Here is a 17,200-nt window from a genome sequence, read left to right as displayed (position 1 = left end):
GCATTGGTGTCTACTGCAGCAAATTGAATACTTAGCAGAAGGAGTTCCTAGATAAGCCTTGGTAAAAGTCAGGCTCCATGCTTTTGGGTCTATGCATAGCCTCCACTTTTTTTCCCCTCATTCCTGCTTTATATGTGTCCATCATAACTGCACTGGCATGGTCAATGACAGAAGCTGGCTGACATCAACCTAGTGGTCACTTGGAGTGCTTGCTTGTTTAGCGACTCTTCTGTGATGAGCGCTCTCTGGTGGGAACCAACATGTGATATAAACATCTTCACATTTTATGACCACTCCCTTGCGTTCATCCATATACCTGTATTCCAGACATCTTTGTCCCCATTCTCCCTATTCTTTACCTTCCAGGCCTCTGACCAGCAGCCAGATCATTTGTTACTGCCTATGAGTTTGTATATATCCTAATCTTAGACCATGTCTTTTTTCAAGCAATGTGCATGACAAGGTACACCATCTGAAGTTCTTCCCATTAGCAAGATCTTTCTTCACCTCTGTTTTTTTAAGTCTACCCGTGAATAAGGCTGCAACACAGCTGTCTATGCTGAACTGATGCATACATAAAATAAATTTTGTCTTTTTGTCTCCTCCTTGCTGGCTGTATGGGATCCCTCATATAGCTGTATGTGTGGCTAGGGGAGGTGTGCTGGTGCAGTAGTTGTGGGTGCCATGGGAGTCTGAGCTAACTGCTCATGTTACTTTCTTGTACCCGCTGGTGCTGCTCATGCTTGATCCCACATGCACCATTGCCATTTTATAATGCATCGTTGCTGGATCTGCCTGTGATTTGGTGGGGTTGACAGGATTCAGCTGATAATTGGCAATTCCCTGGTCATGCTCATTTGATATCAGACACTCATTCTTTCCCGGGGCCCAGTAGCCAGTAGTTTTTCAAAAGGTATGAGATACTGTGTTGCAAAAGGCATGGTCTTGAGGCCCAGGGAGGTTTTAATATGATTGTCTTACTAGTAATCACATTAATGCTCCTTCGGGTTCAAGACCATGCCATTTAAATAATTTCCATTATCTAAAAATAAACTTTTTTATTCTTCATAGTATTTTTAGTGCAAGTTCTAGTAGTAAAGGTGTTTACTGTTAAATGGGCCTCTGACCAGCAGCCAGGTCATTTGCTACTGCCTATAAGTTTGTATATATCACTGAGGATTTCCACAAAGCCCACATGATATAATACACACACACACACACACACATACACACACACACACACACAATCCAACAGGCTGATTACCACCAACAACATAGGACCCATTGGATTATGTTTCTCAGCAGGGAAGGGTGCTTACATTATAAGGACTTTTCTTCCTCTGAACACCACTGAAAGATGGCAGCTTTTCACGTACCTTAGGGCATGAGCTACAGCAGTATTTGTAGGTTTGAAATATGCTGCCAAAAATGCAAAGAGGTTAATGGACATTATACTTCCTTTTCCAAGGTAGGAGGTGCAAAGTGTAATAATGTGTCTTTACTTTGGAGGGGCTATTCTGACACACCCTGCACTATTGAATCCCTAAAAATTGTGCAGAAGTGGAAGATTTCTAAGCTTCACTACGTTTACCTCCCACTCACAGGAGTGATGTGTGTTTCTAAGAACTCCAGTGTGTTAGGTACCTCTGTCTTAATGGGTCTGATGAATATCATGCTACCTGTGTAATGGGTCAGCGTGATGTTCTGTGAGAGGTCCAGATAGTCAGATCTCTTCATCCTATATCATATGAGAGAAAAGGAAAATCAGGAAATCCTTGAAGAAAAACTCTAAATGTATTGTTACTATTTTTGGTCTATTCCATATGAATGCAAACTGGTTCTCATCTTTCCTTTCTCATTGGCATAGAAAAGTGTGCATTCACCCAGTTAATGACTCCATGATATGTACTTGAGGCTGTATTTATATTTATCTGCTTAAATAAAGATACAATTTCTGGCATGGCAGTGGCAATCAGAGCTACTACTTGGTTGAGTTCCTGGTAGTTTATAATTATCTTTCAGAAATTATTCATTTTCTATAGCAGCCAGTTTGTGAATTAGAATATCATCGGACTACCACTCCTTTTTCCTTTAAGGGTGGCACTAATCTCCTGAGAGTCCCCTTTTTCCCCACTAGGTGATATATTTTTTTGTTTATTTTGTTTTGTTTTTGTTCAGTCTCCATAGAGACTGTCAATAATTGCCAATACTGACTATATGACTATATTTCAAGTCTTCATGGCAAGATACTGTGAAAAGATTTCAATTAGCAATAATTGTGCCTCAGATAAACCTCATTGGCTGTGATACTATGCAGCGTACTGTGCAGGGTGACTTAGGTTCAGAGGCTTGGCTTTTCTACTATAATATCTTTTACCACAGAGACCAAGAGTTCAATATGGGGGTTGCTACAACGTTACAGTTGCCAATAACTGCATGTTTGTGTCCCCTCAAAATTCACATGTTGAAACTGTAACTTACAATGTGATGGTATTTGGAGATGGGGCCTTTGGATGGTAATGAGGTTTAGATGAGGTCATGAGGGTGGAATCCTCCTGATGGAATTCCTTTCATAAAAGTAAATAAGAGAGTTACCCCCCTGACATGTGAGGACACAGCAAGATGGCCACCTGTAAACCAGGCAGAGGCTGTCGCCAAGAACCTGCTCATGCTGGCACTTTGATCTTTGACTTCCAGTTTCCAGAACTGTGAAAAATAAATGTTGGTTAAGCCACCCAGCGTATCACATTCTGTTATGGCAGAAGAAGAGATGCAGCAGAAGAAAAAGTCAGAGAAGTTTGAAACATGAGAAGACTCCAGGCTCTGTTGCTTTTTGAAGATGAAGGGGCAATGTGACAAGGAACTCAGGTGGCCTTAAGGAGCTGATAGTTTCCCAGCTGACATCTACCAAGGACATGGGGACCTCAGCCCTACAATTGCAAGGGCCTGAGTGCTGCTGGCAACCTGAAAGAACTTGGAAGATTTTCCCCCAGATTGTGAGACCCAGAGCAAAGGAACCACAAGTCATTCAGAATTTTGACTTACAAAACAGTGAATTCACACATTTGTGTTATTTTAAGCCTCAAGTAACTTCTGAGTCTAGGTTAACTTCTACCTTGTTCTTGCAAGGCTATCTTTCAGTATGCTACATTTTGGAACACAGCTATCATGCTCTGAGAATCTCAAGCCACATAGAGAAGCCATGTTTAGGTGCCCCAATCAGGAGGCCCAAGTGAACCTGGCCTTTCAGTCATTCCTGCCCAAGTATCAGACATGTGATTGAAAAAGCCTCTAGGTGATATTAGAGGCTTGTGTTTTTGTGTTCCAGTATTGTCAGCTGGGGCTTCAGACATTGTAGAGCAGAGACAAGCAACACTCGTTCAGGAAACAAAATCTATGAGCATAACATTATTGTCAATTTATACTCCTTTTTAAAACACACAAATAGTAAGCAGAGCAGAAAGGAAGGAAAAAATCTCTTTCAAATAAAAATAGGAATAATCTATTTATTTTTTTAGGGACAGTGTTTCACTCTGTCATCCATGCTGGGTAGCAGTGGCACGACCATAGCTCACTGCAGCTTCTAACTCCTGGGTTCCAGTGATCATCCTCCCTCAGTCTTCCAAGTAGCTGGGACTACAGGTGCACACCACCACATGAAACTAATATTTTTTATTTTTTGTAGAGATGGGGTCTTGCTAGGTTACCCAGGCTTATTCAAAACTCCTGGGTGCAAGGGATCCACCTGCTTTAACCACCCAAAGTATGGGATTATAGCTGTGAGCCACCACACCCAACCAAAAGAGGGAAAATTTTCAAAGATCCCATATCTAGAGTGAAAAAAGATAAAATTCTCTCTAGAATAGTTATGAGGAGGAATTTCAGTCTCAGAGTAAAATGGGATTGAATTGCAGAGGAAAATAAATATATTTTTTTAGTGCACTACTTAATAACTGGGTCTGTAACTGCTACGTGATAAATGCTGCTTCTTATAGTTAACCAAAGATAAACATCTAATATTAATGGAATAAGGAATTTATTTAGAGCAATATACCAGTGAAGTGATTAATTTTCTGTAGAAAACTATTTCTAGATTTTGCAATTGTCCAATTTTTCTTTTAAAAAACCATTGAGATGAACTTTTACTATCTTATTTCTGAAGGACTATTTATTTTAGAAATGTGTGTATATGTTATATATAATAATATCATCTTTTATTTCTATTAAGCTTTACAATTTACAACTCCATGTACATGGAAAATTTAAATGGAAATGTGTCCACTGTTGGGACCTACTTCTCAGAAAAAAAAGATGCCTTTCAAAATATTACTGCTTATTTACAATGCATCTGGTCACCTGAGAGCTCTGAAAGAGATGTAAAGATGAATATTGTTTTCAAAATTGCTAACACATTGTCTATTCTGCAGACCATGGATCAAGGAGTCATTTCAACTTTTAAGTCCTATCAATTAAGAAATATATTTTATAAGGCTATACTGTCACAGATAGTGGCTTCTCTGATGAATATGGGCTAACTAAATTGAAAACCTGGAAATAATTCACCATTCTAGATGCCATTAAGAACATTTATGATTCATAGGAAGAGGTCAAAATAGCAACATTAACAGTAGTTTTGAAGAAGTTGATACCAACCCTCATGGATGACTTTTGAGGGGTTCAAGACTTCAGTGGAGGAAGTAACTGCACATGTAGTGGAAACAGCAAGATAACTGGAATTAAAAGTGTAGACTGAAGCTGACTACATTTGATCATTTTATCATAAGAATCTCATGATAAAACTTGCCAACAGATGAAGAGTTGCTTCTTATGGATGAGCAAAGAAAGTGGTTTCTTGAAGTAGAATCTACTCCTGGTGCAGATGCTGCCATTATTGGTGAAATGACAATAAAGGATTTAGAATATTACATAATCTTGGTTGACAAAGCTGCATCAGGGTTTGCGAGGGTTGACTCCAATTTTGAAAGAAGGTCTAGTGATCAAATGCTATCTAACAGCATCACATGCTATAGAGAAATCTTCCTTGAAAGGAAGACTCAATTGATGAGGCAAACTTCATTTTCAGAAATTGCCACAGCCACGGTAAACTTCAGCAACCACCACCCTGATCAGTCAGCAGCTATCAACCTCAAGGCAAGACCTTCCACCAGCAAAAAGATGATGACTCTCTGAAGACTTATAGATGGTTAGCATATTTTAGAAATAAGATAATTTTAATTAAGGTACATATAGTGTTTTCCCAGATATAGGCTATTCCACACTTAACAGATATAGTGTAAACATAACTTTTATATACACTGGAAAACCAAAAAATTCACGTAATTCACTTTATGTCTATATTCACTTTATTCAGGTAGTTTGGAAATGAAAATGCATTATCTCTGAGGTATGCCTGTATAGCAAAATGGCACAAAAATTCCTGCTAGATGGAAAGCAGAAGAAAAGTTCCTGAATGGAAAACAGAATGGCAACTTGGCCTTAACTTTGAGCAATGAAACGAGGCAACAGCAGCTGAAAGCCCAGTTTACTAAGAAACCCTCCTGCAGTTGAGAATGTTTTGCGTGAAACTCTCTTGTGACCTATGAGGTATTATGTTGAGGCAAACAATGACTAACCCTTCAAGGACATTCCAGGTACATGGCAAGTAATACAAATATTAAAAATTAAGCGGGTAAATTTATGGTCACATTTTACAAAGCATCCTAATTAACACTGTTCTCCAAAATCTGAGAAGTAAACATTTATTTTTAGTTTAATAGAAAAAAAGCTACACAAATGTTTTCTTCATTAGTTATGATTATGCATAAATTCTGTGGATCTTTGCACCCTTGAAGTGCTCACAAGTATCACTGAATTTTAGAAAGCGAAGCTATTAATAATTATTAAGGTCTTAAAGTAAAAACCTATGACTCAGAGAGCTTAAGGAACCCAGCAAAGATCAACTGCACAGAAAAAGGCACTAAACCTTAGCTTCTTGATAACACATTCAGTCATCATTGATTCATTTCATAAAATGTATTAAGTATTAATACTCATTAGCCACCATTTACAAGATTTCTGCCTGAAAAGTTTACAGTCTGATGATAACTTTTAATTTAAGTTTCTAATCTTATATGCATTCAAAATAATCAGAATATTTACGTGGCGAAGCATCTGTAAAACACCCCGAATCCATTAAGTTTAGTTTATAGATAATAATTGATAACATGTAAATTTAGAAAAATACCCCAACAAATAAGTGTTTTAATATATAATCCATTGAGAGATTTTTGGAGCCAAAAAAGCCATTTTGTTTTAAACCAAAGACCCTTGTGTGCTATTATTTAAAGGCATACCATACAGCAATGTCAATGCAATTGATTCCCCTTTTATATGCTTTATAGAATTGGACTAGATTGTCTTTCCCCAAAATTCTATGGGAGTTTTTCATAGAAGGTATTTCCAAAGTAGCCTATATAGATATACTCAAGATTTAAATCTAGAAGCAGTGGAGATACATTTTTATAGTTTGTATAGTCTGTGAAAGCAGGTTACAGCAATCATATTCACAGCTGCTAGCCAGTTGCAATCTCAGCCACAGTATGTTGCCACTGGAACAGGTATACATTTGTTTTCACCCAAGTTGAGGGAAGCATTGGGACATTTGGTCTTTTGTACTTAGCTATAATGACTCTATTGTGTGTAGTTTATAAACACACACACCCTTACTTTAATCTCACAGTCTTACTCTGAAAATGCTATTATATGAATTTCGGGGTCATGAGACGATATTTTTAGTTTTGACTTAAGAACACATTAGTGCATTTTCAAAAGTTCAGTGTTTCATTGGGGATTTTATGCCATTATGATTTACAATTTTTTTTTTTTTTGAGATGGAATTTTGCTCTTGTTGCTCAGGCTGGAGTGAGTGGTGTGATCTCGGCTCACTGCAACCTGCGCCTCCTGGATTCAAGTGATTCTTCTGCCTCAGCCTCCCGAAGTAGCTGGGATTACAGGTGACCACCACCACGCCTGGCTAATTTTTTTGTATTTTTAGTTGAGATGGAGTTTCACCATGTTGGCTAGGCTAGTCTTGAACTTCTTATACATGTCACTTCCACTCATACGCTTTAGAACTACATAGTTGCATGGTCCCAATATAATTGCAAGGAAAGCCAGGTAGTGTGGAGCCATGCAGATCATAAATATTGTGAGCACCAATAGTTTAGGTGATCCACCCGCCTTGGCCTCCCTAAGTACTGGGATTACAACCATGAGTCACTGCGCCTGGCCGATTTACAGTCTTTTTAAGTAATATCTTATATTGGTCAGAATAGGCTAGGTTTTGTTCCCATGACAAATAGAGCCTGAAATTTCCGAGGCTTAAAATAATGGTTTCTTGCTCACACAAAGTACAGTGCAATTCAAGCCGTCTTTCTTTTTCAGCCATTCCACTGTGTAGCTAGTTCATCAGAAACATGGTACTGTGGTAGGGAAAGAGAGTGATGAAGGAGGCACACGGGGTCTTAACTCCCTTTAACAGAAATTACACATGTCACTTCCATTCATACTCTTTTAGAACTACATAGTTGCATTGTCCCAATATAACTGTAAGGAAAGCCAGGAAGTGTGTAGCCATGCAGATCATAGATACTGAGAGCACCAATAGCTTCTACCACATATGTGTTGTCTACAGCCACACTGTCATCTCTTTTCTTCATTCAGCAAACACTACTAATTACCTTTCTCTCTGCAAGGATTTGTGCTACATGATAGATGATTCTGTTACCAGAAAGGGGCCCTGATCCAGACCCCAAGAGAGGGTTCTTGGATTTTATGCAAGAAATAATTTGGGATGAATCTATAAAGTGAAAGCAAGTGTACTAGGAAAGTAAAGGAACAAAAAAATGGCTACACCCAAGGCAGAGTAGCAGCATGGGCTGCTCAGCTGCTAACACTTATTATTACCTCTTGATTATATGTTAGCAAGAGATGGATTGTTCACGAGTTTTCTGGGAAAGGGGTGGGAACGGAGGGTTCCCAGAACAGAGGGTTTCTCCCCATTTTAGACCTTACAGGGTAACTTCCTGACCTTACCATGGCATTTGTAAACTGTCATGGCACTGGAGGGAATATCTTTTAGCATCCTAATGCATTGTAATTAGCACATAATGAAGAGTGAGGAGGACCAGAGGTCACTTTTGTCTCCATTTTGGTTTTGGTGGGTTTTAGCTGGCTTCTTTACTGCCGGCTGTTTTATCAGCAAGGTCTTTATGACCTGTATCTTGTGCTAACCTCCTACCTTATTCTGTGACTAAGAATGCCTTAATCTCCTGGGAATGCAGCTCAATAAGTCTCAGCCTCATTTTACTCAGGACTTATTCAAGATGGAGTCGCTGTGGTTCAAAAGCCTGTGACAATGCCAGAGATGAATAAAATGTCATCTTTACTTTCAAATAACCTAATATATTGGGGCTACAGAAACAAAAATCATATTATAATATAGTCATATGTGAAGCAGAAAGATAATGCCCCAGATAGAGGCCTAAATCATTTTCTATGGGCAGGATCACAGAGAAAGATGAACTTAACCCTTATTTGTTAACAAGGAATCCTTAAAATGCTGTAGAAGTGATGATATATTTGCTGGGCATTAAAGGAAGAAAAAAGGCTTAGGCAAGTTTGATATGGGAAAGAGGGCGGTGAATGAGAAAAGATGGAAAAATGTGAGAAGATTGTGCATGACTGAGGAATGAAGAAGGGATAAACAACCTAAACCACAAAGATGTGGGTATATAGTAAAAGACACGTGGACTTCATGAGTATATATGTTATGTACGTATTCACAGTTTGCTCATCTGTGGAATATGAGTTGCTAGAATGTTAAGTGTATTGCTATTTGTTTCACTGTTATTTCAGCTTATGAAAAGAAATCAAGGCAAACATTTTACCAGAGCATTCCAAGTTCTAATCATATGGCTTGTTTTTTCCCTAAATTGTATTTTTTTCCTCCATTTCTTAACAATATTAAACTATAAGTAATAGGATAAATTGGCTGAATTTATTCTTAGCTGATTCTCCCTCCTTTCAGATTCCTTTCTAGTCAAATCAAATTTTACGTAACATACCTAGTTACCACAACAAAGCAATTTAGAAATGAGTTCCCAAATACTAACTCTGTGACAGTAGGTAAATTAGATCCAGAATTTTAATTGTTGAAAAAACAAGACTTAAAAAGAAGGTTATGATATCATGCTATAAGTAGTGATGTTTGGCATTCAGCAATAGGTTAAACAAGCCAAGAACATGGGACTATAAGAAAAAAAACAACAAAAAAGAAAAATCAAAGAGAAGGAAAAGGGAGAATAGGATCGAAATTCAGAAAGCATATGGTCTTCTTCCTCTTCTTTGACAGGAAATAAAAGTGATGAATGAGCAGGAAAAATGTCAATAGCAAACACTCAAGAATATGACCTTGAAATGTGCCTTCATGTTGTTTCTTTGAAATGTTTAACTTTTTTGTAATTAAATGAAGTATTTAGAGTCACTGCTAGACATTCCATCATTATCAAAATGCCTATTATGTCTTACACAAACGTCTATTTAAGCATTTTTAGCTTAAAAATATAAAATCCTTTCTGTAATTTTCTGCCTTTTTTTCCAGTTTCAAATATCATTCTTTCAATAAAATTATCTTCCAATAATTTTGAAGTTATTAATCACCATTATTTATTCACCTTATATTATGCCTACCAGCCACTTCATGTATATTATTTCACTTAAATCTTATGAAATCAACCCAAGATTGATATTACTTTTATTTCATAGCTACAGAAATTGAAATTCAAATTTTGTCCATTACAACAGACTAGCTGCGGCAAAAGACAGTGTGAATTTACCCAAATGACTTAACTATCTTTTTATAAATTTGTAAAATGTGAAGAATCATAGAACACATCTTAAAAGGATTATTGTGAAATCAAGGAGGAGAAAGCTAGTTAAACTGGTAGACAAACTGCAATAGGACTTGTCAAGTCAAAACCTACAATTATTCTTTTGGAAGTTTCTTTTTCTCTAAAGTGGCAATTTAACTTAAAGTTATTAAAGAAACTCAATCTTTGGGGTAGGTTAAACGTTCTCTTCCAGCCCTTCCTCTTTCCAACTTTCCCAAGAAGCATATTTTAGACAGAGGAAGAGACCAAACCAATGACTGCACAATTACCATTATCTCTAGCACTATTCGTTGTCAAATAACTAAATGCTGGTTTGAAGAACTAAATAATTGGAGAAACCAAAAATGAAAGGAATTACTTATAAATGATTTGAAAAAAAAATCCTTATTTTTAATGTCTTTTGGTGCTGTTTTCTATACCCTTCCTCCTATGGTGTCAATTTTATTTTTTTCTGTAAAGTGATTTGGTTAGTGAGTCTAATCTCCAACAGTGCACTACCTCCTTCTCCCAAAAAGGCCTCAGTTGAAAAATGGCTCAACACTTTCACTGCAAGTTCACAGTGAGGATCTCCTATTCTCCCTGCATTCGGCCAGACTCTTCTCTTTTTGCATGCTTTCCTCTCCCATGCATGGGTTACACAACTCTCTGGAATATCTAGACAGAGCTACCCCACACCTGACTCCTAGGTCAGGCTACAGAGTACTTCGGATACAGCAAGTCACGACCCATCTGAAACGACAGATCTACCTGCCTTTTGGCTTTCTTCCTTGGTCAAAACTAAAATCCGAAGTGGAGTGCCCCGAGCGATAGAGAAATTGCCTATAGCTTTGACAGCCGCTTGGAGCATGCTCAGTCGGTCTCCAGGCACCGGGAGGCGGCTCCCCCCCACCACCCCCCGGGCCGGCCTCCACCGCAGTCTGTCCGGCCCCCACCCCCGGCGCGCGCTCCTCCGCACCCACAAGGGCGTTCAGCAGCCGCGCCTCCCCTTCCCGCCGCCGCCTCCTTTTCCGCTGGCTGTGGCGGGCGAGGACACGTCAGGGGCCATAAATAAATAAATAATTCCATTCACCCGTTGACAGCAAGGCGAACCGGCTGCGGCTTGCGGGGAACAGAGAGCTGCAGCGCCCACCCTGCGCCAGAGACCAGATAAAGTAAGTACAGCTGGGGAGGGAGGGGGGCGGAGGAGGAGGACGAGGAGGCGGCGCAGGCGAAGAGGAGCGAAAGCCCGCGTCTGCGACCCGAGCTGCCCGCGGAGCCGCACGCGTGTGTGCAAATAATGGCCAGCCTGTGACAAACGTGCCAACGCAGAGTTGGCCAGCGAGCCCTTATATAGACAAAAAACCCCGAAGCGGCCGCGGGAGGAGAGCTCGCGTCAGCCAGTGAGCGCCGACAGCGGCCCGGGAGCTGCTGGGGGTGTGCGGGGTCCCGGGCAAGGAACGCCCCGCGTGCTTTCGGCCAGGAGGTACCCACGCTCTCGGCTTTTACACCTAGACTGAGCGTGGCGCGGTGCACCCCAGTCTCCCTGGCTCACGGGACTCGGAGGGCTGCTTGCGTGCGGCGTGTCTCTAGTGCGCGCCCTGCCAGCATCCGGCCCCCGAACCCCCTAGGGTAGCGTGGCTTCATTGCTGCACAAGGTGGAGGTGGGGGTGGTGAGAGTGTGTGTAGGGAACGTCTTCTCTTTGAGCAGATGATCAGGACAGGAAGAGGCTGCGAGGGGAAGACGAAATACCGGGGGATTGGGGCGTGGGGGTTGTCTTTCTTCATTTTTGGTCCCCAGGAAGGATGGCAGGGGTGGAAGCAGATGGAAAAGTGTATGCGGGCGAGGCCTGAGCCCAGGCAGAAAGGGAGCGCTGACTTGGCAAGGGTTCAGGAGGGCCTGTGCCTGCTGGGCTTCCTGAGCTACTGCACCACACTGGGGGCACTAGGCCCGGTCAGGTGGCGCCACAGGCTGCGAGCCCGCTCACGTGCGAGCCCGCTCACGTGCGAACTGTTTTCCCAACGGATGCTGCATGGCAGCTCCCTTCTCTACCCGCTTTTCTCCTCTACTTCCGCGAAAACGATTGCAGACTGCCTTGGAAAGGGCGGTCGTGCCCAATACCACTTTCCCGGTAGGGCTGAGGAGAGACTTTTGTAGTTCCAATTCCAGGGAAATTAAAATTTTACACACACTCACACTCACACACACACACACACACACACACACACACACACACACACACACACACGAGAGACATAGAAGAGGAAATGAGGAGTGGTTTCTCTATAATTGTTTTTTGATTGCCTTTCCCGGAGAAATAAGTAGGACTAGGCTGCGTTGCGTTAGGGCTGGTTAGTGGCATTAGGACAGCTGTTATTTCATGTCCTTCTTCCCTCTTGGGTCCCAAAGGAGACACAGCAGAAGAATAAAATAGCGGGCAGTGATGAAGGTGATGTGAAAAAGACCGGACCAGAGGAAGGAGTGACTACTGGATGCCATTTCCTGTCACCCCATGCTTCATGGCTAACCCCAGTCTGAACTCAGAGGGTTGCCAACTTTCCACAGACAGGTTAGCTTGAATGTGTTGTGTCACTGGAACCACAAGCACTAAGTATGCATTTGGTGGAGTGTGGCTGAAAAATGAGAGTTGGGTGGGGACTGGAGAGGGCAAATGAGGGTTGAGCAAAGTGACTAATATTTAGCCCCGGTGAAGCAATCCTAACTCCAGCTTCTACTTCTAACTGAGCACATTACATTTAAAGCAATCCAAGTGAGGGACTGAATGATCTCAGTGGAAAGGAAAGATTATAACCATAAGAAACTCAGTGTATTGTGTAACAACTTACAAAGTCAGAAACTATTTTTTGTAAATACATCAACAGTTTGCAGTTACATATTACATTTTTTCCCCCAAGGCATGTTTTAATATTAAGTGATCTGAAATTTTAACACCTGTTTCCCAAAGTTCAAATTAGTGTATCCTTCTATAAATGCTCAGTTTATTTCTAGACATTCATTTGCTCTTTGATAATGTCTGGCTTATATTTTTGGCTTTGAGCTCTTTTAAAGGGAAGGAGAGAAACATTACCTAAAGAAACCTCCCTTGTCTAGAGTCATATTCCTGGATCATGGATCTGAAATAAAAGGCATCTCCAGAATTTGATTTTAATTCTGTATTCATTCACCAAACATTTTTGAGACATTCACATGGAAAAAGGGAATTAACTTTAGAACAGATTGGTTCTGCACTTTTGTAAGGTTGAGTAGTTGTTTAACAATCAGGGCTTTACCTTTTTCTTATCTATAAAATGAGATTGGTGGTACCCACTCTGAAATGCTATTGGGAAGAATAAAGTGTGTGGTAAACACCTAGAATTTAGACAGGCTATATTTGAGCTCCTATAATCAGTCTAGACACCCTACCAGGGTTACCAAGATGAATGAGGCTGGAATTCTGTTCTCAAGAAGTTCTCATATAGGCAGTCATCCAAGTTAATCTTTTCTTGTATCCCATTTGCCTTTTAGTCCCCCCCCTTTTTTTTTCTCCTCTTGATGGAAGAAACATATATCCCAAATAACTTGAAAGGAACTCCGCAGTTGTAAGAAATGTTGGTAAGATCTGCTAAAAGGCAAATTTGAGAAGAGTGTCTTTTCTCAGGAACCTGTATTCAGCCCGTTTTTTGTTCATTAATAGTGATCCTTAATGAATAAAAACAGGTAATGAAGGATTTTTCTTCATGTTAGGAGGGGAGGATGATCCTTCTCTGAAGACTATCTTTGTCAATGAATTGGTTTCCATCATTTGAGAGAAGAGTTTGAGCTGCAGTTTCTACTACACCTTGGACAAACCAATCCACTCACTCCTAAGAGTATAAAGTAACTGTAGTACATAACGACTATAATGACAACTCTGTAATGCTCACCATATTCCAGGCACTGTGCTGCTACTGCCTGATAGCACGTAACAACCCTGTGAAGTAGATCTGTCCATATCCATATTTACAGAACAAATAATTTAGGCCCAGAAAGTTTCATAGCTTATTCAGCTGGTACACCTAGTAAGTGGCTGGGCTGAGACAAGCAATCCATGCGATCTATTTGGCTTTAACCACTATGTAATATAGCTTCTGCCTTGTGTGAAGCTAAATAAGAGCAAAGATCTTACCTGTTGTTTTCTCCATAGCCCAGTACAGTGTCTGGCATATCATGGTTCAGAACAACTGATTATAGAAAGAAGGAAAGAGGGAGGGAGGCCGAACTGGAGGGAAGTGGGGAGAGGAGGAAATAAAAATTAGCAAGCCAGGTGTCTCCTGCCTTCAACTCTGAATCTGGCAGGAAATCCAGCATGAACTCTGCCCTGAGAACAGAATTTTTGAGGCTCTTTTGAGGATTCCTTTTCCTTGTCTTGCATCTAATCATCTAGTTTATGATGCTCATTTGTGCAAAATAGGAAAATACTCTCTTTGGTCTGACAGATTAGCAAAAGGTGCCCATGAAGTGCAAACATCAAAGAGTGACCTACTCAAGGTGGTCAGGAAAAAAGAAAAAAAGATTAAAGAAAGAAAGAAAGAAATGAAAAGGGCAGACCGTAATGCAGGGGCACTGGATTTAAATTTTAGTTAAGCCACTGACTGGCTTTGTCTTATGCAATGTTGTGGTAGTACTTGTATGGTTGTTCTGAACACCAAAGAACATAACAAAGCTGTTTCCTACTGTATCTGATAAATGGAGTGGCATGCAGCAAAGAGTAATTACATTCTTTTATTGCTCTTTGTTCCTCTCCTCCCTCCAGCCCATCCCAAATAAAAAGTATCCTCCTGGTTTCCACATCTTGAAGCAATCTGTGTTCATCTGAACTACTTCGTAACTTGATCTACGCTTCTCTTAGGCTGATTCTTACATTATTACCTTGAATTACAATTATTTGGGAAGGCATCCTATCTCTCTTCCTGGGCTACATGGTCCTTGAGAGTAGATGGTATGTCTGATTCATCTGGGAACCCCTGTTTAGCTGGTACTTGGGACAGGATAGGGCAGAGGAGGTGCTCTGAAGTCCAACCTGTCTGGGTTTTGATCTTAGCTTTGCCACTTGCCAACAAAGACAAGTTGCTAAACCTCTTTAAGTCTCAGTTTCTTCATGTGTAAAAATAGAATAATAACCAATTTTATATGTTGGTTGTAAACATTGAATGAGATAATATCTGTGAAATAGCACTGTGCTGAGCACATGCATAGAAATAACTCAGTAACTAGTGTTAGATATTAAATATTTGACTTTACACGTTTTAGTTTGTCACGAGCATCACTGGCTTATTTTTAGTAGATTTTTGGAAACTCTGAAATGCCGAACTTGCCATTAGATGGCACAACAAAGTTGAATTGCATAATAAACTATTAAGTGGACTCCCTTTGAGAGGTCATCCTGGTTTGTCCCAGGCTTTCTCAAAACTGTTTGGATGAAAGTGATTAAGAAATACTTTGGGAAACAACTGCACACTAGTTCTCAGTGAATAATGGATTTTTTTTTTTTAACTTGTGAAAAAGCTTCATTTTCTCAGTTGCTCCTTTAAATGGTGAATCCAGGGACCAAGTCTACCTCTATGAGAGATCCAGCTGTTTAAAATCATAATTTGAGAGACTAACTTAAAATGAACCATTGTTGAGAGGAATAAATAATACTTACCACATGTATTTGGTAATTAGTAAATAAGTAGAGGGTCTGCGCATTTAGATATCAACTATAATCATTAAAAATATAGGAGAAAATTAAACAAATTGGAGTTGACTATAATAAAACTAGTCCAGCTGGAGCTGGACTAACTGGGACTTAGGTGCATCATGGACAATTTCAACATATTCACAAATATCAGTGTTGATAAATCAAGCAAATATTTTTAGAAATAATTTTTCGGACCTAATACTAAAACTCCTGCAAATGTTTACATTAATATTCATTGAAGTCTCAAAGGACCTCATGAAAATCCTATGGGACAATTGAACGACAGCTACAAGATACCGGCTTAAAGGTACTTCCATTAAAGGTTTTGTGCAGTTATGATAGTTCTACAAAAATGTCTATGTGGTTCAATTATAGAGTCTGGTGATTAGTTTTATATAATATTTGGCACTAAAATAGCAACTTTCAATAGAAAATATTTTGTGTAAGTGGTGAACACAAATGAAATGTTTGTTTGGATAAATAAAGATCTATATAAAATGTTGGTATATTGTAGAAAGAATTTTATTACAAGCATTTGCTGTTTCTCCACCTAGCACAATATGTATCATTATTAATTAGTCAATATCTCTAATCAGATTTTTATTGAAGCTAATATGTAAAAGAATGGTACTTTATACAAAGCAGCTGCCCTAGTATGTAATTAACTTGAAGAGCTGTGTCTTTTGTAACTAGATTAGATAAGAATACATGATAAAACTACAAAGCATGCATTTGATAAGTTTCAAAGGGATGTTACTATTTATCTCATTTTAAAAATGATTTTCAAAAATTCTAGCATTTGAAGTTCCATCAATTCTCAAATATATGAAAGGCAAATTCAGTGATAAATAGCAGTCGGTGACAGTATTTTTCAACAGGTGGGATTATTGGCATTTGGAGTGGGACACTTCTTCATTGTGTAGGACTGTCTCTTTCATTGCAGAGCATTGGGTGTCTGTGACCTTTCGTAGTAAATTTGGGCTGCGATAACAAACTATAGACTAGGTAGCTTATGAACAATGGAAATTTATTTCTCACAGTTCTAGAGGCTGGAAATCTGAGATCAGGGTGCTGGCGTGGTGCAGGTGTTGGTGAAGGCTTCTTGTGGGTTATAGACTGCTGATTTCTTATATCTTCACATGGTGGGATGAGAGTGAGAACTCTCTTTTATAAGGGTGCTAATCGCATTCATGAGAGTTCCATCCTCATGACCTACTTAACTCCCCAAATCCCCACATCTTAATACCACTCCTTTGGGGATTAGGATTTCAACATGAATTTTGGAGGCACACATTAGGTCCATAACAATTATCTATCTCTGTTTTCTGTAAGTCAGTGGCTTTCCCTTAGCCATTGTAACAGTCAAAAATGCCTGTCTACATTTTAAGATACCTGTGGTGGAATGGTGATCGATATGGTTGAAAACTATTGGCCAATAAGATCAAATTGAGATTGTTTAAAAAATTATGTGGGATCAGAGTACTTTCAAAGTACTCTCAAAATTATTTTGCCTTTCATTAAAGGATGAAAATAATACCCTTGTATTAAAATATT

General features: G+C 39.6%; 1 protein-coding gene and 1 non-coding gene across 16 annotated transcripts in view; one reads left to right on the top strand and one right to left on the bottom strand.

Annotated features, from left to right (window-relative positions):
• Positions 1 to 2,178: 2,178 nt before the first annotated feature.
• On the bottom strand, positions 2,179 to 2,326 carry LOC112425303 (U4 spliceosomal RNA). Its single transcript, XR_003016370.2, has one exon. It is a non-coding gene; the product is annotated as a U4 spliceosomal RNA (small nuclear RNA).
• A 9,092-nt stretch (positions 2,327 to 11,418) lies between these two features.
• Positions 11,419 to 17,200, top strand: part of LOC139356728 (uncharacterized) — an 87,590-nt gene continuing 81,808 nt past the window's right edge. For 13 of the 15 annotated variants that reach the window (XR_011609083.1, XR_011609084.1, XR_011609089.1 and 10 more), the window contains exon 1: positions 11,419 to 12,058. Coding sequence is in view for 8 of the 15 variants with exons in the window: in XM_071071531.1 (XP_070927632.1) it covers positions 11,638 to 12,058 (421 nt within the window). In the remaining 7 variants the exon portion in view is untranslated. The remainder of the gene's footprint in view (positions 12,059 to 17,200) is intronic. The other 2 variants (XR_011609088.1, XR_011609082.1) reach the window with 2 other exon arrangements.

Source organism: Macaca nemestrina, chromosome 10 (assembly GCF_043159975.1).
Source record: "Macaca nemestrina isolate mMacNem1 chromosome 10, mMacNem.hap1, whole genome shotgun sequence".
NCBI lineage: Eukaryota > Metazoa > Chordata > Mammalia > Primates > Cercopithecidae > Macaca > Macaca nemestrina.
This window is presented reverse-complemented; position numbering and strand designations above follow the sequence as displayed.